The sequence below is a fragment of the Venturia canescens genome, chromosome 6 (assembly GCF_019457755.1).
Source record: "Venturia canescens isolate UGA chromosome 6, ASM1945775v1, whole genome shotgun sequence".
NCBI classification, from domain to species: domain Eukaryota; kingdom Metazoa; phylum Arthropoda; class Insecta; order Hymenoptera; family Ichneumonidae; genus Venturia; species Venturia canescens.
In genome coordinates this window covers 4,238,321-4,262,044 of record NC_057426.1, presented here as the reverse complement: position 1 = coordinate 4,262,044, position 23,724 = coordinate 4,238,321, and the positions used below count along the sequence as shown (strand labels likewise).

General features: G+C 44.0%; 1 protein-coding gene across 7 annotated transcripts in view; it reads right to left on the bottom strand.

The window, feature by feature from the left end:
* Positions 1–18,447, bottom strand: part of Fhos (Formin homology 2 domain containing) — a 132,492-nt gene extending 114,045 nt beyond the window's left edge. For all 7 annotated transcript variants that reach the window (XR_006261407.1, XR_006261408.1, XM_043422373.1 and 4 more), the window contains exons 1-5: positions 18,111–18,447; positions 4,361–4,577; positions 3,830–4,279; positions 2,482–3,719; positions 79–1,645 (exon numbers count right to left, since the gene is read on the bottom strand). Coding sequence is in view for 5 of the 7 variants with exons in the window: in XM_043422373.1 (XP_043278308.1) it covers positions 79–1,645; positions 2,482–3,719; positions 3,830–4,279; positions 4,361–4,577; positions 18,111–18,131 (3,493 nt within the window). In the remaining 2 variants the exon portion in view is untranslated. The remainder of the gene's footprint in view (positions 1–78; positions 1,646–2,481; positions 3,720–3,829; positions 4,280–4,360; positions 4,578–18,110) is intronic.
* Positions 18,448–23,724: the final 5,277 nt, after the last annotated feature.

Here is a 23,724-nt window from a genome sequence, read left to right as displayed (position 1 = left end):
TCGAGTGCGGTTATAAAAATAAGGAAAAAAAGCATGAGAGCGAAAAATGAGTTTTGGCCGAGGGAAGCAGAGTCTTACCATCGTCAGGAAGGACGGTGCTAATGGTAGTTTCCTGGCTAATTTCATCCTGGCAAGTCCCTACCCTTTCCACACCATCCGGGACATTGTCCGAGTTTGGATCCATCCACCAGGGTCTTTCACCCGAGGACTCTCGCTTTATCGTCGTGTTTCTCAAACGGTCACCACTCGTCGATCTGTCTCGGGGGCTCGGGTTGGTGAAGCTCAAACTTTTCGACAAACTCGGACTAGTGGATTTGGAGATGGTCGGTGGCCTTTTCGATGAATCGGATAGCTGATCGTTGCAATTGTCGGTGTTTTCGGGCCAATCTTCGGAGCCGGAATCCGGTTGTTTGCCTCGAAAAATGGAGGCGACAGGTGCGAGTGCTCTCATCAGAAAAGACTTGGCATCTTCGGTTTTGGATGAACGCTCACTGCGCGATCGTGGGCTGGAGGGTGGTCTGGGGGGTTTATCCATAGCAAGAGAGGATTCGTCGGCCGAGGACAGTAAGACGCTCGTGCGCGACGAGCCGACACTCATTTTCCTTTCCATGCGCGGTGAACTCATGGTCCTTTTGCGTCGCCTTTTGGATCCATTGCTACTGCCACCGATGGAACGTTCCTTCGACGACTGCTCCCGAGGCTCGTCGTTCTCGCTGCTCGAAGAGCTCGAAGAACTTGATTCCGAACTACTGTCCGAACTCGAGGATGTTCCTGAAGAAGGAGCCTCCTGTTTTCGACGCACCGGTGATCCCGAACGACTCTTTGAATTACGACACGTTGCTAATCGCGAGACGCTCGGCGACACCGATTTAGTTTCACTGCCCGATTTTTTCGAAACGTCCGACCTACTTTCGTTCGTTCTTAATTTACCTGGAGAACGCGAGGACTTTGAGGACCCCGAGGACGAGCCTGCGGACGCGACCAGCGGATTTGACTCGGAGTTCATTTCCGAGTCTTGGGAACTCGCAGAAACGCTTCTTTGACACTTTTCTCTGGTCAAACGTTTTCTGTCCGCGTGTTTCGAGCTCCTCGATCCATCACCGTTCTCCATGTTGAGAGCCGATTTACGAAAGTCTTTGTTCACATACTTCCCCGAGGCGTTTGGAATCTTCATTATCCCGGATGTATCGGTCTTCGGTACAGGTGGTTTACCGCGGGTCTCACCAGAGTTTGACTTGTTCAGCTGGGAACTTGAAGCGTTTCCTAACAACGAAGAAGACGACGAGGAACTGGCGTTTTTACACGAATTCTGACTGCCACCGCCGACACTCGAAGACGACGCTGTTTTTATTTTTATCGGCTGACTCGTCAACGAACTCGAAGATTTCGTTCTGCCAGTTGGCACGCTGACAGAATTAACGCCGTCGGACGTGTGTGCCGTCGACGACGACGACGACGACGACGACGGAGCTTCGCTTCGCGTCATTTTACGCGATACACTCTTGGAAGAACCCACTCGAGATATCGACTTGCTCGCACTTGGTGATAAACTCTCCGAACGATTGGATCCCTCCCGCCTTGATGATATCGAAGAATTTGTACAACTTTGGGAATTTTCTCGCCTCTGCCGGAATACGTCGCGTGCCTGCAATAAAGCAGATGGACAAGCGTTTTTATATCGAACTTAATTACTTCGTTCCAGAATGGCAAACGCCTCCAAAATCAACAAACTCTAATAACATTGTGCAATTTTCTTCACCACGTTTATTTTCATTCACTCATGTATTGAAATCATTTTACTACGTTCCTTGCGTAAACTGGAGCGAAATAACAATCTTTCTTTCTTTCACTCTCCCGAGCTCAGGCAAGCCCTTGAAGTGTTACAAAATCAGAAACTATTTTTGTACTGGGTTCCCATTCGACTCGTGCACGTGAAAAAAACTTTCGTTTATTTTATCAACGCGACATTCAATCCTGACACTGAAACGATGAATGATTTGATACTTGGTTCAATTGACTTGTTTTTTTTAAGTCTCTTTAAGGGATTGAAGCAAGGAGAAATGTACTTGAGTCAATTCGCAATTAATGTTACGAATCTTTACAAGTGCTCTTTTGACATTCGACAAATCTTTCAGGTCAAATTTCTTCATATTTGCCAAAAGATCGAAAATGGGAAAAAATAATTGGATAATGATAAAAAAAATTCAGCAAAAGAGACTGTTTCTGACTCTGCGTGCCTTCGAAGCGTTAAAACTTCCGCGAATATAGTAAAATCGCACGATTCGAATATACAATTATTTCTGAGAAAAAGTGATTCTTCGAAAACTCGGAACTAGCAATAAATTCAAGATAAAGCTGAAGAAACGTTGAAGATTCAAATGGAGAAATTTGAGTGTCTCATATTTCGGTTGCAAAGCAAAGCAAACCAATCCGCTTCCATTTCACAGGATTACCGAAGATAAAATATTTCTAAATGCTCACATTTTTCTCCGTGTAATTTTCCGATTGGCCATCAACGTTGCGATGATGATCCTCTGATTTTGGGATCGAAGAACCGGTGGTTGAAATTGAGGTGGAACCGGTCGTAAGACTATTGTCGGCGGATCCCGACAATTCTGATTTCGAAGAGGATTGAGAAAGTTTACCATCATTTTTGGGCGAAGCCCTCGCCAGCTTGGAAATGGAGCTCGTTCGTTTTTGACTGGTGTCTTCGTTCCTCGCGGGGTTCGGGGCTTTCGAAGGGTTTTGGATTTCAATCTCCGACGAAGATTGTCGAGGACACCCGGAGGAAGATTCACCTCGAGAAACTGTGTGGAAGCTCGCCGAAGAATCGTCGTGGCTCGTTTCTCTTTCACCGGCACTGCGCGACGGCGATTTGTGAAGAGTTGCTTGTGGAGTAGCCTGTACTTCCGGTGTTAATGAAGAACGAAATTCACGATTATTTAGACCGGTTCTCGGTGGAGACGGAGACGGTCTCTCCCGAGGAATTTCGAGTCTGCCAGTCCCCGGACTTTCGTTTTGGCGGGAGTAACCGAAGGATGAATTAATCCGAGCGGAAGAATTGGAATTGCTGGAATTTCCGTAATTCCTCGTAGACGTACCGGCGGACGAGAATTTATCGAGATACGATGACCAGGGCGAAGAGACCCTCGATGCTGAGCTCCCGAATCTCGAATACCTCGCTGTGTCGTCCATTCGGTCGGATTGCATCTCCGAATCTCGCATTTCCGGTCTCTTAACGCTCCTCGTTATTTCTCGTTGAAACAAACGCGCAACGTCGGCTCGCCGACGGCTCACAAAGCTGGAACCGGATGGCGGAGTTGGTGAAGTGCATCGAGAAATCATAGTCAATGTTATTGTTGCATTCGCTGCCGCTTCCTGTTTCTCCGACCCCCCTTCCTCGTCTCCCTCCTCGCTCCTTCCTTCGTGCAATTCTTTCGTTTGGCTCGTCGTGGCTTCGGTTAGTTCAACTCTTTTCGGAGCTGCTTTCGTATCCTTTTGCGACGTTTCGCTCGCAGGCTCAGTCGCCGACTCAACGCTTTTTCCCAACTTTTCCACGGTTTTGGGGATTATTGAACCGGCCGATTTGTTAACCGGCGTTCGAATCTTCTCCGAGTTTGTGGCACTCGGGAGGCTCGGCGTTCTGGGCGATGATAAACGCGATGATTGATTCATCAGCCTGGAGGTTATCGACGAAACTCCGCTCGCGTCCGATGCGCCTGAAAACACCAAATACCAGTATTAACCCACAGCAAAAATTCGGCCTTTTCTTACTCCAAATTTCTTGTCAATAGGACATCAAAGTATTGAATAAAAAGCGTTAATGTACCAGCCGCATTTGAGCTCCTTCCATAAGTGGGCGTTTTCGAGTACATTCGAAATTGGGGTTTACTGTTGGAAACTTCAGGGCTGGGCTCGCGAGAGCTTCGTCCCGAATTCGATCGGAGTCCTCGATACGAAATCGGTGGATGATCGATACGTTCCTTTTTCTCGATTCTCCCGTCGTTTCCATAATTTCCTCTCAGTCCCGGACCTGGATACGTGCTCGTCACGTAACGAGACGACACATCAGACTCTCGGGGCTTCTCTCTCGAAGCTGCTCTATTGCTGTACTTCTCGAGTACCGAGGATGGTCTATCGGAATTCGATCGATTCGACGAGTACGAATATCTATCAAGAACGGATGCTCTGCTGTCCGAGAGGGAACTTTTACTGCTCAAATCCTCGGCAGAAGTACGCCCACAATTCAGTCTGCTTTTTTCCAGCTCTTTTCCTCCTGCTGTCTCAAAATTATGTTATTCGTATTATTTTCCAATCGCGTAGGTATTTTTTTCAATTTCGGTTGCCACGCCCGACTCACCTGAGTATTTGTAAACTGGCTTATCATCGGATTTATCACGATCCCTCTTGTCGAGGCTCGAGTAACCCGGAGTCGTTCGATCCTTGGCCGGCACTCTGCTCGAACCAGCACTTGTGTAGGTGCTCCGATAGTTTGGCAGAGTAGTTCCTGTCGAGCTTCGGGCGAAACTTCCGCCGAGGCCATTGCTGCTGCGACCTTTGTACGTTCCAGTATCGCTCTGTCGAGGGGAAAATACATTTTTATAATTCACTCGCATCGATCAAGACCCGGCGCCAATCGCTTGCTTCGTCAGTTTTCGCAAAAAGAAAATCCCACTTTTTCCTCCCATTTATCCAGGAATTTAAAATCATTCGGATCACGAATTAAGGTGAAAATATCGTCAGCGTTGTCACTTGGAATGATAATGATGAAAATTGAGAATCGAATTTAATTAAACTAATAGAAGAATAAATGAGTCCACGATGACGCCAGTCGTTAAAGTGACTCGATTTCGAAGAATAGATAAAAATGCAAATGACGATAGGATTTATAATTGAAATAAAAGTTTCCATTTCAAAAATGAAAAAACTGTCGACAGCGATTAATATTTGTTGATGATTTCGATATTTATTCTCCGGAAATTCGTTTCGAAATCGGAAAACTTGTTGTTTTTACATTCTGACCTACTTAAACCGTCGATATCGAAAATTTGTGAAAAACCAAAACTTTCCAGAGTAGAAGCACGGTGTGGATATTCCGTTGCGGAGATGCGATGCTGGTAAAAATAATTGGGAAAACCATAAATGCTCGAGGTCAAAGGGTACGCGAACTGGCCTAGATTGCCTCATACATTTTTTCAATTTTCGCGTACGTAGCGTGCGAGAGCACTCCAAATCGTGTCAGCTTTTTATGATGCTTGACCCCGAGCCGCATCCGCGGCTCTTCACTACTCTAAAATGACTGCGCAATACATTTTTTTATCCGCGATTCAACGGTTTCCCGCTGATGCAATGGAAAATGATACTGTCAGCGGCTTATTGGGACAAAAATACTCGGAAAAACTGGACAAATTCGCGATTCTTTATTATCCTGGACTTTCATCCACTTTACACGTTCGTTACGAGCGAAATACAAGTAACAGCAGATTGTGCACGAAAACGATAAAATGCGTCGTTATTGTCACAATTGTCATCGCGTTTCGGTGAACACGGGTGCACGCACATCCACATCCATTACGTTCAATGCACGTATATTTATCCGCTTGCTCTATCAGGATTATTCTTCGTTTTCTAATGGACCATGCGTAATCATTAAACGACATTGGAAGGGCATAATTCCAGCCTCGTTTATTAATCGGTTACATCCCCACACGGAGTACCTTAAAAAATATAATCGTCGGCATACTCGCACTCGAGAATTCATGGCGCGATTCGATGCTTCAAAAACGTCAGAATCGATCGAATAAAATTAATCGAAAACGAAGCTCGGCCTGAGGTCCGAAGAGTTTGGAAAATTTTAAATCGTCGACGAGAACTCGATCGGAAAATCCAACAGTTCGACGGTCGAGTATGACGGACCGAAAATGAAATTATAGAAATTTGACAGTCGAGTTGCATGATGCGCCGAATGAATTTAAATCCTTACGAATCAAGTGGATCGATCGTCGACGTTCCTTTCTTTATCTACGTCAAAAAATGCTATGGAAATAAAACGAGCCAACTGCAGTTTGCGAAACTCGGTGCGAACGTGTGTGCAAACAGGAGCGTCAGCGATGTGAGTGATCGAGGGTGTTTCGGCACGATAGGGGGATAGCACAGCACGGAAAGGAAATGCGAAATTGATGACCCGATTGAGTGCTCGTAATGACCTGATTGTCGAGCGTATAATAAACAGAGCAGACTCCACGCTATATCGCGTCACTGAGCTACATAAACGGCGCGCGATACAGACAATGTTGGGGCGCGACTGTTTCAAAACTCCCTCACCGAATATGTATGCGTAACAAAACATTTATATCGATGAGACTCTACGATCAAAGTTAATACTGAATATAAACAGCAGGATATGGGGAGAAACATATTTGTGTGTTTGCATGCCCGGACGACCCATAAAAAATATATGACGCTAGTGCACGAGCGGAGCACACTTAATCTGAATCAAGTACCGTTAATTAAAACTTGAATAATTCATCAACGATCTCGTCCCGACGACAAAATACTTGGGAATTTACAGGGTGCGCCAAACATCGTAACTTTTGTCGGTTTTCCTCCGAAAGTTGTGTTAATTTAATGGCGAAAAAATGTTTATTTACGTTTAGTGGAGAGTAAAAAGAGCCGATCTCGTGATTTTTTAGTCGTAAGGAATAAATCGAATGTTTGTACGATTCGGTGTGCAAAAGGAGATGTGATTTCGCATTGGTGTGAAAAACTTATAATTCTGGCAATTAGAATATAATTTTGGCAGAACGCCTTCAAGCAGAAATAAACGGCTCGCGAACTTCCCCGGGGCTATCGACCTTTTCCTCGTCGTAGCGGACGCGAGCGAAGCGTCAACCGGGATGGCTTTTTCCGTCGTTTCACAACTCCGCTATGAAATTCGATAATTCATCTTGAGGTAGATATAGAGGCCTGGCGAAAGAACGAAATGACGATCGATAATAGCAGGATGGAGAAAAAACGTATTAAATCAGGAACTCAAACAGCCTGGGGAGGAGCCTGATTGGATTACGTTTGACGGAGCATTGCAGGCGCGGGGATAGGGCCGATCGAATAATCACGCTGTTTATAGATCGTTAGCCGTACGAGTGATAATGATAATCCGTAAGAAAACACTGGAATAGTTTCTACGAGATGACTCTGAATTTTGTATTCGCAGTAAAACGTTGAAACGGAGCTGTGCGGGCGGCGGCGCTTGTTAGAGGGAATCGAAGTCGCGGAGAGAGCGAGCGCGCGGAAAGGGGTGAAGAGGGTATTCCCGACATTGGGTTTCATGCCACTGTGCGGTGGTCTCGTTATTATGGTAATACTATTCGTCGCGATAATGGAATTAGTACGGCCCGGTATCTCGAGAACGTCGAAGCGCGATATCTGAAAGCTCGGAAACTCCGCGCCCAGCACCGGCAAATGCAGCCTCTGCAGCGAGAGAGACCTCGCAATCGCCGGGAAAGCATCTCGCTAATGTTACCCAGCATCTAATATCCTTCGTCACACACCTGTTATCACGGATATCGGATATGTAATTTGTTGCTCGCCAGCTAGGCTAAATTTCACACAATCACCCGCCAATCTCTCGGAGCTTTTCGCACATTCGCGTTATTTCTATTGTTATAATTGCGATGTTTTGCGAGCATTTTGTATAACTGTAATCATCATCATCGTCATCATCACTGTCGCGCGATCATTGATATTATTATTGCCATTCCCGACGTCCAGATCAACGATTCCAATCGATGCTGCGAATAATGGAAGTCCTTGATGCCATTAGAGCTCACCGGAATGCTTGCTGTTAAGTAGGATTATTGTTGGTACTCGATTCCCGTTCGATGATTCCCGATTCTCAATATTAATATCACGCTCCCTCAGAATTGGTCTAATCTCAGCCGGATACCGTATTCACTTTCCCTTCCCCATAATCGTTTCAATACACGAATGCTCACGATCTTTGCTCCCTGCGACGATGACCACATTGGCCGCGATTTCATGATTCGTGCTTTCAGCTATGAATTAGGTATTCCGATTGGCCAATTCACGCTCCACTACGCGCGAGCACGTCGTTTTGTATCCATCGAACAATCCCCACAAAGGTTCATGTGGGAAGGATTTTTCCTGGGGAGAATTCTCCGTTTTAGTGAAACTTACTGATCACGAAGTATTCGCTTTCCCTTATTCTGATACGAGGCGAAACTATTCCTGCTTCAGTTTATCAATAGCGATATGCTGGCACTGAAACGATGGCTTTACGCCCCACCACAACGGGGAAAGAGTCGTTATGAGTGCGAGAAAACCAACTTATTGGACATTCAAGAATTCGTTCTTAGCAACAGGTACGCGGAAACGATGAATGGGATCATCAAGCAACTCGAATTATGCAAAAGCGCTTGGAAACGTAAGTATGAAGATCGAAGAAATCTGGAGGCGACGAAAAACACAAAAAATAGTTTTTATCGCTTACAAATGCATTGTGATCTCGCGTCTGAAAAAATATCTGATGAAAACCTCTGAAAAATGGTGAGCAGAAAAATCTCTGCAGATGCACTTAAGGCAAAAAGCATTTTGCTTGTCCAGCACATCGACTCTAACGACTCGTTGCAAGTCGTAGGAACTCAGTTTTGAATTAGCAATTTGACGAATCGAATTTTCCTCGCTTTTTCGTACGCCCTCATTGAGGGATGCGCAGAATATTTTTCTACTAAAAGGAGTTAAGAAAATGCGATGTAGGTTGGGACCTTAAAAAGTATTTATTGGATCGAAAAATGTTGAAAACTCTGTCGACTCGGTGAGATAAATTTCGTGAATTTTTGGAAATACCTGCACGTATCTCCGGAGCCGTTAACGGGCCAACCCCATTCGCATATATGTTTGCATGCACACCATACCCTACGCACTTACTTCAGTGCTCATTTTGCCGTTCTCGTTCTCTCTTTCAAATGTTCGGGCAAATGCGCCGCTATTCCCAAACGCTCCGTTGCATTAGTTGAGATTACGAGTGTGCTGAGGGTATTATAACGCGAATGACTATGTATAAACGTTAGTTGGCCTTACAGGCCAAAACTGTAAGGCTGTAAAAAGGGCAATACACGTCCGCCGGGCAAAGTTAAAAAATGCGCGGCGATCATTTCGTTAACGAAGCATAATGTAATAATTTTGAAGCTTGAAAATGATAAATGAATTTTCGAATGAGATCCACGTTGATGAAGCAGTTTTTACTAGTTTCCCTGCGCCCTTGGACACGTACAAACCTCCTCAGTCTTTATGAATTCTGCAGCACGAACCGCAAGAAACGTGCAATTGTGTCTGTGCACGCAGCCTCGAATTGGGTTATTATTTTTGAAAAAACCTGCCCTAAAACTGTCAAGAATTGCCTTCGAGGGGCACCGGCAATAATAAAAACATTTGGCAATTTTTCGAGTGCCTTAAAAGAAAAAAACTCGAGTCAGTAACGTTTGGAAATCAAGTGGATTTTATTTGGGGGCTCACTCTAAGGGGCATTTACTTTGTTGCCGGTACTAAATTCATGAGAATGTATGCGTGCAATGCTTTTTAATTTGGCTCTCACGAGAGGGACCACCCGAGCTAATTGGAGAGTGTCAAGAGCGATTTAACCTCTGAATGCACGTGGTGTGCTCGGGTGTATTCTTTATATTATTTATCACGCACGACCAGCTGTCCATCACGGACGGACGAAGGTCCGTTAAAAAAATATGACGCGCGTTGTTATTTTATGTGTTTTTTTACGAGTTCCGAATCGCGTATCTATCTGGGTAAAGCTCTCGTAAATAATTCTCGTGCGGTTGCTGTGGATTGTTTATCCGAGGAGAAAGAAATTATACCGTTTCAACAGGAGACCGCGGAGGGAGCGAAAGTTATTTTACGATTCGGAGCCTGGACGATCGCCAAATTTTTTGGCAATCGGGCCTCACGGTGGAACGAGGAAGCATTTCGCTCTCTCTCTCTCTTTCTCTCTCTCTCTACTGTAAATACACCGACGCACACGCCGCAGCCTATCAATGGCTTTCTATTAAGCGCTTACGGAAAAACTGGGCCAAAATTAAAGTGCGAAATATCCAATTCGTTGGACGAAGCTAGGGAAACTCTTGAGCCACCAACTTTGATCGCGTCATCGTCGAATTTGTGCCGAGTTCTTTCACCTGGGAACGAAGATACTCGGAGCCATTCCGCGGTGGTATCATCCCTGAGTGCATCATTCAAATTATTCGAAATCTCGAAGCCTCAGCGTGGACGAGATTTTTTTATAAGGCTCAGCAGCTGATGAAACTCTGGAGCATTTGGTTAAGAGAAATGATCGCAAAATTCAACAAACTTGATCCAAACACGATTCATGGGACTTGGATATTTGTTTTTCCTTTAACCGTTTCATATTCCGAAATTCTCAAAAGTTTTTCAACATTTTTGATAGAATATATGACAACGAAGTACATCAAAGGTTTTGAAAATGTTTTATCCCCGGCCTTGCAGAGAGAAAAAAAGTACGCGTACGAAAGTTTAGCCGAAAGCTCTTTGTCTCTCCGGTTTTTTTTTTCTTTTTTCTGAAAATGGTAGATTCGAGTCCATTGCACGTTTTCCATGTGAGAATAAGAAGATTCCGGAGTTGTTGGCGGAGCAAGGAAGCGTGGATGGGTCGACGGAAACGTCTTCCTCCGGGACCTCTCGCTCCGAGTATGATCTTCGCCGAGCCAACACGCCCGCGATATACAGTTATGCTTGATACGTGTCTACGCACACGACACAAACTCGCGAATAAATGTGTGCGAAACGCGGGGAAGAGAACGTTCACTCTGTTATTCCCACTTGAGAAAGAATTTCTCGCTCGTGCAATCCTCCGAGCACCGTAGATTCCGCTTGAGAAGCTTCCTCCACCATGAGGAGCAGACCGCGCTCACCCCGGCACGGGAATGTGGACTGCGAAACATTTCGTTCAGCCCCCTCCCTTCGGCCCTTGCCGCCCCCTCGGTACTCTTCTTTTTATATACGTAACTTCGAACGACAGTAAAAACCGTCTGCGTAATTGGAAAAGTTCTCGGAACGAAGAAACAGTACGTCACGGAGTGTGGCATTTGTCGAAGTATCTTAGTAAACCAGAATCACTGCGAGGTTCGATTTATTCGATACAAGCGAGCGCCGCGCGCGGGCCCGACCTTTTCATGGAATTAAACTTTGTTGGCTGCTATTGGTTTCGAAAAACTGAGTTCTCGATCCTCTTTTTTAAACGACATTCCCTCCGCACGCGACTCTGGGAGTCGGAGCCCAAACGCACCGAATCATACTGCAAATGACGTCAGTACGAAAAGGTTTTTTTTCGTTGTGAACGAATCACCCTTTGCCGGGTCGCCAGCGCCAATGGGTCTGCTATTGGGAAAAGATGAATTCTCCGGCACAAGAATTAAGCGACTAAATGTGTAAAAAAAAGTTGACAGAGTAACGAGATGCTGAGAAAATTTTGATACCAAGGTCACAAAAACGAATTATTCTCGCCCCGAAACGAAAATATCGTCACGTGAAATGTTTTTTCTCAACTCGCGTCTCCCGGTACCAGCCAGCAGCAAATACGATGCCGATCGGCCTCGTTATAACGAGGGCAAAAGCAATTAGATAAACTTCCACCACAAAGAAGCGAAATGATAAAAACAAATGGTGAAAGCGATGAATCATCGCTTGAAAATTTAGCCAGTTAATTAAAACTTTGGGGATAATAATGATAAATTTGATGATGAATCAACGGGAATGGCGAGAGCCACCGAGAACTTTTGGTCCAGGACACAAAAGTCTCGCTCTCTCTCTCTCGACTGTGCGTTCCCCGGTTTTGATGCATTGCTGTTGAGCGACAGGGGAGAATGCATCGAAAAAATGTGTATGTACGTATTTATATGTATATGAGGATATATATGCTGATAAAAAATTGGCACATCTCCAGATTTTCATAGTTATGTGTCCCGGGACAAAAAGACATATGCAAAACGGACGCGTGGCTTTATTCCAGGCTTTATGACGAGAGCAGGGAGGAAGTCGGCTGGGATGAGACGCGACTGCACTGTTCGCGCGAGACATATAGCGCGGGAGGATTAAAAGCGGGGAGGATCCATGTGGACGGGTACAGCAAAAAGATATCGTGACTGAGTTGTTTTTATTGATTTGTTTCGCTGACGGCACACGAGACTCGTAAACACACAATTTTTTATTCAGAATGTACGAAAAAAACGTTATTGACACTTCGTAAGAGACGCTGGTTGAATGAACGAGAAGAAAAAATGATGTGAGAAAAAACTTCGTGTCATATCCGGATAGGGCGGAGCTGTGCAACTTCTTCCGTGCACTTCAGCGTTTTATTCGTTCAGGATTATGCTCAATTTGAGTTTCAGTGCCATCGATTTGGAATTCCGTCTCGTTGGACAGTGCGCGGCGGCTCGATTGGAGTGGCATAATTGTTTCGAGTGCGGTTGACTAGAGATTGAACCGCCGTTTATTTTTCGTGAAAAAAAACTGTCTCTTTTCCGTCCCGAAGCGTCGTGCTTGGAAGCGAAAACGAAATAATTCTCCCATTCTCGATAATCTATCAACAGCATAGCCTCGTTTACGTTGACCCCGGGGCGCGAAAGACGTAGAAAGAGGGAGCCAGAGAGGTGTCTTTCAAAATGGCAGAAAAGAGCAAGAGAAGGGGCAGGGAAAAAGCGAGGAAGAAAAATGAGCGAGAGAGAGAGAGAGAGCCTATAAGAAGTCACGTTTTGTCGTCGCGAGATGAAACAAGAGAGTTTGTGAGCGAGTAAGAAAGACGCGGTTCCAAATCCGTTTAAATATAACTCCGGGGTCTTCGTCTTTTCTACTCGAGCGACATCCCGCGGGCGCAAATACAAAACTCGCGCTCTTTCTATCTTTTTCTCTCTCCTTCTCGTCGCCTTTCTCCGTCTCTCGCTTCCTCTCTCCTTCATCTCATTTAGCTTACTAATTTAGCCGTTGTTTGAGCTGTTTTTACGCTCAAATTATCAAAGTACCTCAACCTATGCACACGTCGGTATTCACAATGAAAGTACATAAACAGTTCGAGCCAAAGCGACTCCCGTTGATCTCTCTGTCACCGCGACTGATTTTGTCACACCATCGGAACATCGCATTGCAAATTTCTGATGAAAACGCCAAATAAATCTGAGAGTCGATGCTGCGTTCGAACCTGTAGACTGTTTCCGTTTATTCGACTCCCAATAAAAACAAGGAGCCATCGAACTTGTGCGTAGCATGGAGTTTTGCGATCACAAGAAAAAGTATTTCATTGTGCTCTCTTGACTTTGAAATTTCGTTCGTGCATCGTGGCTCATCGTCCATTGACTTTGTATGGTTTTTGGAAGTTTAGTGGCAATTATTTTCTTCATTGGTCAACGGGCAAGCTTAAGATTAGCAGTTAGTTGAGAGAAGATGAAGTTAGCTCATGGAAACATAAAATCGAGTCGCAGCATCCATTTTCTTGAAAAATCAATCTTCCGAGTATTTTCGATTAAAAATGAAAATCTACCGACGAGTGAAAATGAAGATTTGATCGGTTAGGCTGACAATCTGGATGAATATTCAGCAATATTCATACTGCGATGCTTCAATTATGCAAGATTCACACAGCCGATTGGCCATATGTGAAAGAATCACATGGTCGATATCCTATCGAAATGTAGCAACGCTCTGACCCAGCCTGGATGGAAAGAAAAATCAAAAATGATGAAAGGTCAAAAGAAGCAAAAAAAATCGTGCTATTCGATTTTCAATATTCTGAGAGGGTCGTTATTTTTCACGATCCCATCAGAGCTCCCGATACCAAAGCTCCGATAGTTTATTGACACAAAAAAAAGTTTTGCTCAAACTGGCGTTGGAAAACAGCAATAAAAGCCCGATTTTTTTCAAATGTCCGGAGACCTCGTGCACTAACAATATTGAAATTTGGATAATTTCACAATGGGAAATGAAATTTGATTAAATCGAGGTGGAAGTTTACTGAGCAAAGTCCACAGAGCGTAAAATTGATTTTGATCGATACAAAGCTCATCGGATACATGGCAGGCGTTGCTTGCACGACAGATGTGTAAATATATTCAGTGTGTACACCGAGAAAGCAGCACTCGCATCGGAGCCCTGGATATATATGCCCCTTGTGTATCGGAAGCGCTTTTGGTGGCTCTCATGCAAGCACCAGCGAAGCATTAAATATGGATGTGGTCGCAATACGGTACCTCGGTACACAGCATCCGAACGTTCCTAGATCTCCACCGCAATATGTCATATAGATATACACAATGCGTGTATACGTATATACGAAGAGCGGAGCGTTGCACGAATTCGTACCGGAACAAAGTCAATTAAAGGGATCGTGACTCAAGCGCCATCGCCTGGTGTAACTAAATCTCATAACAGGTTTTATTTATTCCTCGAATTATACCCGATGTCAACGACACCCAAATTTATCTCTCTCTCTCTATTGAAATTCAAAAGTCTTATTCGCCAAAAATACCATCGCGTTAGGGAGCTTTTTCGAGGAAATTGTGTTATTGAGGACAGAGAAATTTTTCATGGTGCGGATTCAGTATTATGTTTGTTCTTGGAAAACCATTGGGACGTGTTTCCATTAAGAAAGTCTGTTCCTACTTTCTTCTTCTTCTTCTTCTTCTTCCCATGTCAGTTTTCAGATCTCGGAAATGGATGCTCAAAATTCAAGTGTCATAAGTTCATGACTCGCGTGCGTGCATGGCAAATCAGGTTCAATTTTTCTGTCACTGTACGCTGTTTACTTGATCCAATTTCCCAATTTGAAGATAAAGCCAAGATCCTCTGTCCCAGAAAATCGATGCTTAAGTTTGTTTTTGAAGAGGCAATCGAAATTCCTTCTTTTTGGAACTTGAGTAGACCTTTGAGGTATTTGCGTCAATGAAACTCGATGAAATCACTCGAAGCGTCGCGGAGACTCGAGATTTTTTCAACTGTCCATTAAACTTTTTGAGGCGATTGGAACCACAGTGTTCTTACGTTGGATCGAGCATTCTGGAAACTTGTTTATTTTTCATAACTTCTTTAATTGCCTCGTGCACGTGTGTGTGTGAGGAATTTACGACTCGGGTAGATATTAATATATGTATAAAACATCGAGAGAAACATGAATGTATACAGAAGTAATAGAAATCGTGAGCACGTGGTGGGTGATCCTAAATTTATCCTGCACTCGAAGACTGCGAAGAGCTGCACGAATATGAGTTCGTACTTCATATGGCTGCGTAACGAGAGTTATTCGTGATAGTATTTTCGGTCTGAACCGATCTCCGATACCAACAAATTCACTCAAATTATTGCTGTTCTTTGTAGTTGCGAATCCAACGATTTTCGGACGGATGAAACCTGCAGATATGCAAGAAAAAATGCGGATGAAACTCGGCACTACTTTTATGCTTTTTTATCAATAATTGATGGAGCGACACGTGTACACGATCCGGTCTGTCGAAGAAGAATTTAAAATTCAAAACACGAAAAGCTGGCTCTCGTCTTGGGGGGCGATGCGTTTCGCCAAATCCCGGGCGCTTACCCCGTGACATCGAAAAGGATCGATGATATCGTGTGAAAAGAGGGGATCGTCTATCATATTCGGCGAACGAATATACACTGTATATTATGATTAATGGTCGAAAGGTCATCTGGAGACGCCCAGCCTGAGAGAGAGAGAGAGAGAGATCGATGTTATAACTCTCGATATACTCTGTGCCGTGTTGTACATCAGAGAGTCTGCCAGATAAAATTCACGCGTATCTCCCTTGCCCCGCTGTCAGCCGAGGCGCGATACCAGAACGATTGCTCCCGAATGAAAAGGCTTTCAGTTTCGAAGGGAGTTTTCATCATTTTTTCTATGGATATCGAATCGCTTCGATCCGAGCGCCAACAATCAACTCGTTCTTGGGGCCTCTAACGTTACTTTTCATCGTTTGATTTCGACTGCGTTCCACACGCCGATGCAGTATCGCGTTATTTGTTTACTCTTAACTCGAACGTTTGTCTTTTCAGCTTATCACTGCGTGCGTGTTTATTTCCCATATGATTGACCGACTCTCCGAGCAGCAGTGAAACTTTAGACTTTGCATAAATGGTCCGTACGTCCGAACGTTCGCGAGTTGTGTATATCGAATAACACACGGGGAAGCAAAAGATTTCGGACCCCAGTCTACAAGTCTGGCTGCGGAGGATCCAAAACGCTTTAAAAAGCGACCCCGTTTACATAAAGCCAGACAACGACGCGTACCCAACAGCACACGCGAGATGGATGTGCCCGGCGCCGCGTATGTATTTCACTCGAGGCCTGGGGAAGACCCGGCTAATTCTGCTATTCGTACCGGCACACAACCATCCGTTTTCAGGCTCTCTCGGCGAGCTTTCTCCCTGTCTTCTAGAGCTATGAAAATCTCACGAGTGAGCCGACGATATTTTCGGACTTTATTCTCTCTTCGTTCCGATATTTTACTGATTTCTGATGCCCATTTCTTCGGGCCAAAGTCCATTTGGATTTTTCAAAGAAATTTAAAAAATCCTCGGACTCTCAGCTATTTTGGTTTTTGTTTAAAGCCACCACACAAACAGTCAATTCGTTAGGAATTAACGAGATTTTCATTTGCATTCATGTATACAAATAATACGACAATTGTTTTATCATTTTTGTATCGTCAATTCAACGAAAATGGCCCCATTTTATAACGAACCGACCATTCTTCAGGTTGAACGTGCAACGTCATTGTCTGCGTTGAACAAACCCGGATTTCAGAGCTTCGAGTATGGATCTCGATAAAAAATGTGTTCCTCTGAAATTTCCAGTTGTTCAGGGAAATTCGTGCGACAAAAATGATTATTATTTTGATTGAACCAGAAAAACGTTCGATAAACCGCAAAGTATCGTGATTTCTCCTCTCTCGTTTGACTTTCTCGGGAATTTTCCTAGCCTCAAACGTACGATTATACTCCATGCGCACGCGTGGAGAAACTCACATAATTTCACAGTTGAATGTCAAGGTTACCCCATCAAACGAGGAGTATAATGGTGAGAAACTTGAGAGTAATTATTTGCTCTGCTGTAAAATTGTGAAGCACGTTACGCTCCTGGTGTTTGTGTGTACAGAGAGTCTCCATACAATGTCGTGCTCGGCCGAATCATGACGGACTCTATCTACTTGGAGTAAGGAACGAAAGCGCGTCGATCTAGTAGTAACAGCGGTCACTGCTCCGCCTGACGGCGGATCAGGCCAAACCGATCGGGCATACGTCAGACACGTAAATAGGAAAGACGAAAAAAACCGACGGACATCCGATATTTCTCAACTGCTCGAATTCGAACGTTCGTCAGCATTGAGCCTTTTCAATCGTGACAGAATTTAGTCAGTTTCACAAATTTTCGAATTAATTTTTTTTCCTACCATTAGCAATGGTGGCCTCGAATAGTTGGTAATTAGCATTCTTGCATAACGAAACTCAACGATTGCCATTTCGATGCAAAGATTCGGATACCGATTGATGCCAATTGGTTTGGTGTAAATTCGAAAAAATCGATTCGCTCGTCGAAAATATTTAGCAATGGCGCAAACAGCAATGGCAATAACATGGAAATCTTTCGATATATCGATTCAGGGAATTTGTCTGTTTGAATTATGGGACATCGAATCAATGGCCTTGAAAGAAACATCGAGTTTGATCAGTTTAAATTGTGGCTTGTGATTGGAAGATGAAACTATCAAAGTGTTCCGGCGAACATTAACGATTGTTAGATAAAAGGGACAATTTATAATCGCATTCGAATGTTGGCCAATCGTTCGTTATGGGTTTTCACAGCTTACGAGAGAAGTCAGTTGCCCAGGAAGCTTTGCAAGATTTTTACATTCAGTATCCAATTAATAGTGTCGTATCGGTGGCACTCAGTGCTTCTGGGTCGATGCTGAGCGAGCTTTCGTGGAGTGTTTGTGTAGAGAATTTCGGTAAGAATATAATAAAATCTTTGTTTTTATTTGAAATCATTAGAAAGAGAAGAAACTTACATAACTCCTGTAGGATGTCATTTTCGAAAATCCCTCGTTAATGATTTCGAGCTGTCCTCACTGTACGTTGTGACGTTACGACAAACTTCAAAAAAATCCGTGATTGGCACACGAGTTGCGAGGATCTTTCGATTCACCACGTGTAAAAAAAGTATCGCGAAGAGTGAAGAAACGAGCGACTCGATCGAGGCGTATGTGCACAGGTTTTTCGAGCATTTCGAGGTACGTTGGACGAAAGAAGATGCGAGAATGGAGGAAAAGAGAGCTTACGAGGGCGAAGGAAAAGCGCGCGATCGGAAAAAATATCGCGCTTTGAAAGCGCCGGCCGTATCGAACGAAGCTCGGACCCCGAAGAGTTACAGTAGTCGCGTTGCCGGGATCCACGAGCCTACCACACTTACGTCTCACTCTTCATCTTCTTCTTCGTCTTCTACTGCTTCCTATTTCACTTGCACCCACCAAACACGCGTCGTCCCTCACTCTTGAAAGCTTTTTCACCTTTTCCGTCTCTCTCGCTCCTATCCCTTTGCTCTCTTTCTTCTTTCTTCTTTCGGGCACATATTCCCCTCTTTGCTCTCCACTTCGACCAATATACACCACGCTTCTCGCTCGTACGTATTTCTCTCGCGAGAAGTGAGCGAGAAAACGCTCTCGGTTTGCCGAGGACCTATTTTAAGAATAACTTCAATCTCTCGCGCTATCTCGCTCATCCCATGCTCTCCTCTTTATACTTTATATTCCCCAACATTCGTTTCACCTTCTTTCTTCTCTTCGTCCTTCTCAACGTCTCGAGCATGTATTTCACCGAGTTTAGCGACGAGATATCGACTCTATCGCCACATTTACGCATATGTCAATCAGTTCGATGGACCGAGCTGACAAAACTCATTTTTGAAAAAATGCATTTTTTCTCTTCATGCAGAGAGCGTTAATAAATCAATGTCCAATAATCCGCGATTAATCCGCGTCAAAAGTGTCGAATAGAACAAAATAATTGTTCGCTGCATCATTTTTTAACGCTAAGGGCCGTGTAATTACCGAAAATATTGAAAATCAATGCTTTTTCAATTTCACAAAATATATTATGACTGGCGCTCGCGTTTCGAGGCCTCCGTTCTGAGCAACGTGCTTCTAAAAATTTCAACATTGTTTGGAGTGCGTTGTGATCGCAATAATTCGTAATGCAGCTTCCAAGAAGCCTGTAAAATTTTCACATGATTTTAACATTTTGTTGGTGGTGGATTGTCTAAACTGGGCACGAATCATTCTGTTCGAACAACAGGGGCCGTTTTATCGTTCGCGTATTATTTTTCAGCTGCCCGAAGGTGAAATACTGTCGCAGCCGCGCCAAATTAGTGCTCAATTTTGAAAGTACATTTGTGCGGAGTCACAAGAATCAACGGTTGCGACTCGCACGGCACGTTTTATCAACCTGAAAATAGATGAACAAGACTGGCAGAACCTTCAACTGGTAGAAACGGTTATTGCGTACGACGAAAGAACTTTAACGTTCTTCCATCCCTTCCTGCGAGCTCGATCGTTCCAGCGTTGCGTTTAATTGCACCGTGGGAAAATACTTCGAAAATCGCGAGGTCCCGCCCCCTGGTCTCCCTTTCCCCCTGACTCGCACAGTGCACGAACAACAAAAGCTTCAATCCAAAAATATATTTTCTTTCATCCCTGACTCTGTCGCTCAGCAACGCGAAATAAAAGTGGAGCTCGTTCAGCGAGCGGTGACCCCAGAGGATAACAAAACGAACGTGGTTTTGCAGGGGACGTGGGTCCACATGCTAATCAAAGATTCCTACGTCTTTCCGACTCCAGGCGACACAAATCCCCGAAAATTCGATGCATAAAATTATCATCTTGGAGTTGGTCCACTGGAGGACTCGCAGTGATCGACGAAACGAGAAATTTCGAAATAATCCATCACTCGGTAGCGAAAAATTCGAATCGAGTCGTGCTCCGATCTTCGCTATTCAGTGTAATAAAAATATGATAATGGAAAGAAAAATAACGTTGTCTCTGGTACGAAGGATCCAACCGAGAGTCTAATTCACAGTAACAAACTAAGGTTCGGAGTAACCTCGAGTCGTCGTTCCGGTTGTGGGTATGTAACATTTCATAAGCCCGTTGAAAATCATGCGCAGCGACTGGTTGCCAAAGTTTGGCAAACTATAGAGAGGATAACGGTGCGAAGGCGGAAGCTGAGCTCGTCTTTGACATGGAAACGAGGTCAGCCAGCGGGGTAGTTGAATCGTTTCTCTCGATTCTAAAGCTCACTTGGATACGTCCGAAGTAGATAATATCGCTAGTTAGGCAAGTGGGCTTTCGAGTATTCTAACCAACTCCTTCAATAACAGAAGCTCAAATGTGTCTTCGCGGAAGAATCGAAAGGCGGAGCTCGAGATTGCTTTTTCATTGGAGGCTCGATTCCTCGTAGCGTTTCGTTTACGATTCACGTACGAAAATATAATTCATAGACGAATACCGATCGGGCGAGAGTCTCCTACGGGCGAAGAGGAAGGCGAGATACTCATTCGTGAGCTTGCCGCCAGGTGGAGAACCTTACAGAACCCCCTGATCTCTTCGAGTCTAAGAAGCTTATTCAACTTTGTTCGGGAGCACAACTCTCTTCATAATGTTCGTTCGAGCTCTGCGAGATGGCGTTGGAACTCGTGGAGACCGCGACAGCTCTCGAGCTCCCGCGTTCTATCAAAACGAGCTTAAAAACAAGAGCGAGCTCTATATCTGTAGATAATCATTTATATTTGCCTCTCCATTCAACGGATTAATTCTCCACTAACTTTTTCATGTTACCCACTCGGTCTTCACCCTCAAAGCGAAAGCTTTTACGACGTGTTCACCAGATAGCACCACTTTGATGAATTCTTCATCGTTCTCACAAATATATACGAAGAAGATAGTCATTTATGAATCCACACATACCCACAAGTGCTTTACGAGATTTTCAAAGTTTCTTTCGTACAATCTTTCAGGATAAACACCAAATTTCTTGGATATACAGCAGCTGTCAGTCACTTTCGTCTTAACTAAAAACGAGAATAATACTAAAGTTATGATTTTTATTGTGCGGGCTGAGCTCTTCGCATGAATATTTATTTAACCCGTAGATACGACACTCTCTTTGAGGTCACGCACTCACCACACTCATGCAAATTTGCACTTGGACTTTTCAGAACTTTTTATTTCATCCACAAATGTATGGAATTAATCTTGCAACGAGACTTTTTAGGGGTTATAATTTCCTAGTAATCGATTAATATCATTAAAAAATTTGAAAAATAAAGTTTTATTGTATAGAAAAACGGCCAAATTGCACCAGTTTACGGGTTAATTCCATAAATTTCAAAAACCCCTTCCAGCTCAATGAATTTACTGATGACTTTCTACATTCGTAATGTCAGTGCAAGTACTTGAAGAAGTTTCTGTCGAAAGTCATTACTTCGTGATTTGAAGGTACATCGACGTTTGTTTATCCGAGTGGGAATAATATTTGGCAAATTGATGAGAAAAATATGCCAAGTGATATTCTCTCGATGGAGCCAAGTTCTAATTACTTAAATTAGAATGTTTGCTCAATTGCGTAATAAATAAAAGCACTTTAGTGCTTCCCGACTGGTTATATGCAGTGGATACAGTAACGGCCGATTAACAGGTGCGAATGGGATACTTGGGTGCTCGGATCTTCTTTCCGGAGGATCGGAATTCCGACGTTTACTAAGCGGCATGTACCAAGCTCCATCGACAAATTGGCATCGTAGCTTCGAGCGATGAACCGTTATTCATGCGATATATCGAGTAGCTCCGCGAAATTCGTTTCGTGTCTCAAACAATCGCGGATGGGTAACGTTACAACAGGAAAATATTCGGCCGAGTAAACTCGTCGTGTCGCATCGGCCCCTTTTTCTCCGCATTTTCCTCCTAAAGAGCGTGACTTTATTCAACCAGAAATATTTCGTTCTCGATATAACCGAGAGACACCGAGAGGTATATAAATATATCTTGTGTGGGACGCAATAAAAATATCAGCGAGCAACAGTTGGTGCTCTTCCGTGGTTCGTCGCACGCGTATATGAGATGCATCTCGTATATAACGAGCCCGGGCCTGTACGGGAAAACGAATTCTCACCCAGAGTAACCTTAATTAAGAGCTCATTCCTACGAGAATATATATGAAAACTTTCCAATCCACTTATAAACGTGTAAACTCGTCTTCAAAACGTGAACATGCCGTTTCATTTTATTTTCAGGAAAAACATTTCTATCAAAATTTCACTCCCTTTCTGTTGCGAACCGGAAATGAAAATGTTGGGGGAGAAAACCCTGAGCGAAGAAACTTTCGGCTCCCTGTGGTCGAGAAACGCGAAAAATGCTGCTCGAAATCTGCATTATAAATAAAAATTTCAACTCTAACGTCCTGAGCGATATTGCGAGCCCGGAAGATTCGTTTTCTCTTGAGCTCATTGGATGAATGTGCATGGGATTTAAAAAAGTACCGATCGTTGCAGATCAGCCACATCGAGCTGTTGCGAGGATCCTCAAAAAAAATTGGGGCGTGCATTCCATGCGTGTTGAACTCGCGCAGGAATTTGAGTATACGGCGATTCCAATCCCCCACACCCAAAAAACCGAGAAAACAAAACGGTTGTTTTATTTAGATTTGAAGTATCGCGAACTGGTTGGCACACAGGTGAGTCATTTGAAGGAATTAAAATATCACATTAATTCTACTTTTTCTTGAGATGTAAATTGGCTCCCCCGGCAATGCATAGGGATGAAAGCGGGAATGAAAGCGCTCGTTCGGTGTGATTCGGGTGGATTAAAAATAGATTCGCCTAGTCATGAAGTATGAAGACGGTGTTATAAAATATTATTAGAGGTTGTGAAAATCTTTCGCTGACTTTCTTTCGGAACGAATTTAACATCGTGACTCAATTTCAGTTTCTTGCTCAATAGTTTCAAGCTCGGCCCCTTTTTTGTCTCTCTTCTTCCTCTTTCTTTCGTTTTTCCTGAGGAAAAACCTCGCGTGGTCTCCACGCGCGTGTCTTTGTATACACGTATGGAGCAGAGAAGACACAATTATATTTTCTGTATTTCTGGAGTTATGCATAATTGTCTCTGGCCAGTCGCGAGATGAGCCAGGACAATTTCATCGTCGGTGGATACTCGTTGCCAAGTCCCCCGAGTCTTCCGGGAGAACGGGGAGACACGGTTATTCCTTTTTCTTCTGCGGGGTTTCTTCATTCTTCGTGACACCCGAGATAGAAGGAGCGCGCGATACGTATAAAGAAGGCAAAATATTTCGATGAATCTCTCGTTTAATATATTCGTGAAATTAGGAGGTTGATGATTGAATCAAATATTCTTATGGTCTCGAAGGGAAAAATATGCTGTTTATAAACACTCGCCCCGAGAACGGCGCGGATGAGTCAAGCCATACGAGCGAGTCCGCACCATCAGCTCGCGGCGCGCGTAGAGAAGGAGAAAGAGAAAGAGAGTTTTCGGAGTGCGGTATATATTTAGAGAATTAGGCCAACCCGACGAAAGCGAAAATTATTCGTCCCTTTAAACGAGAGAGTTTTGGAATCTG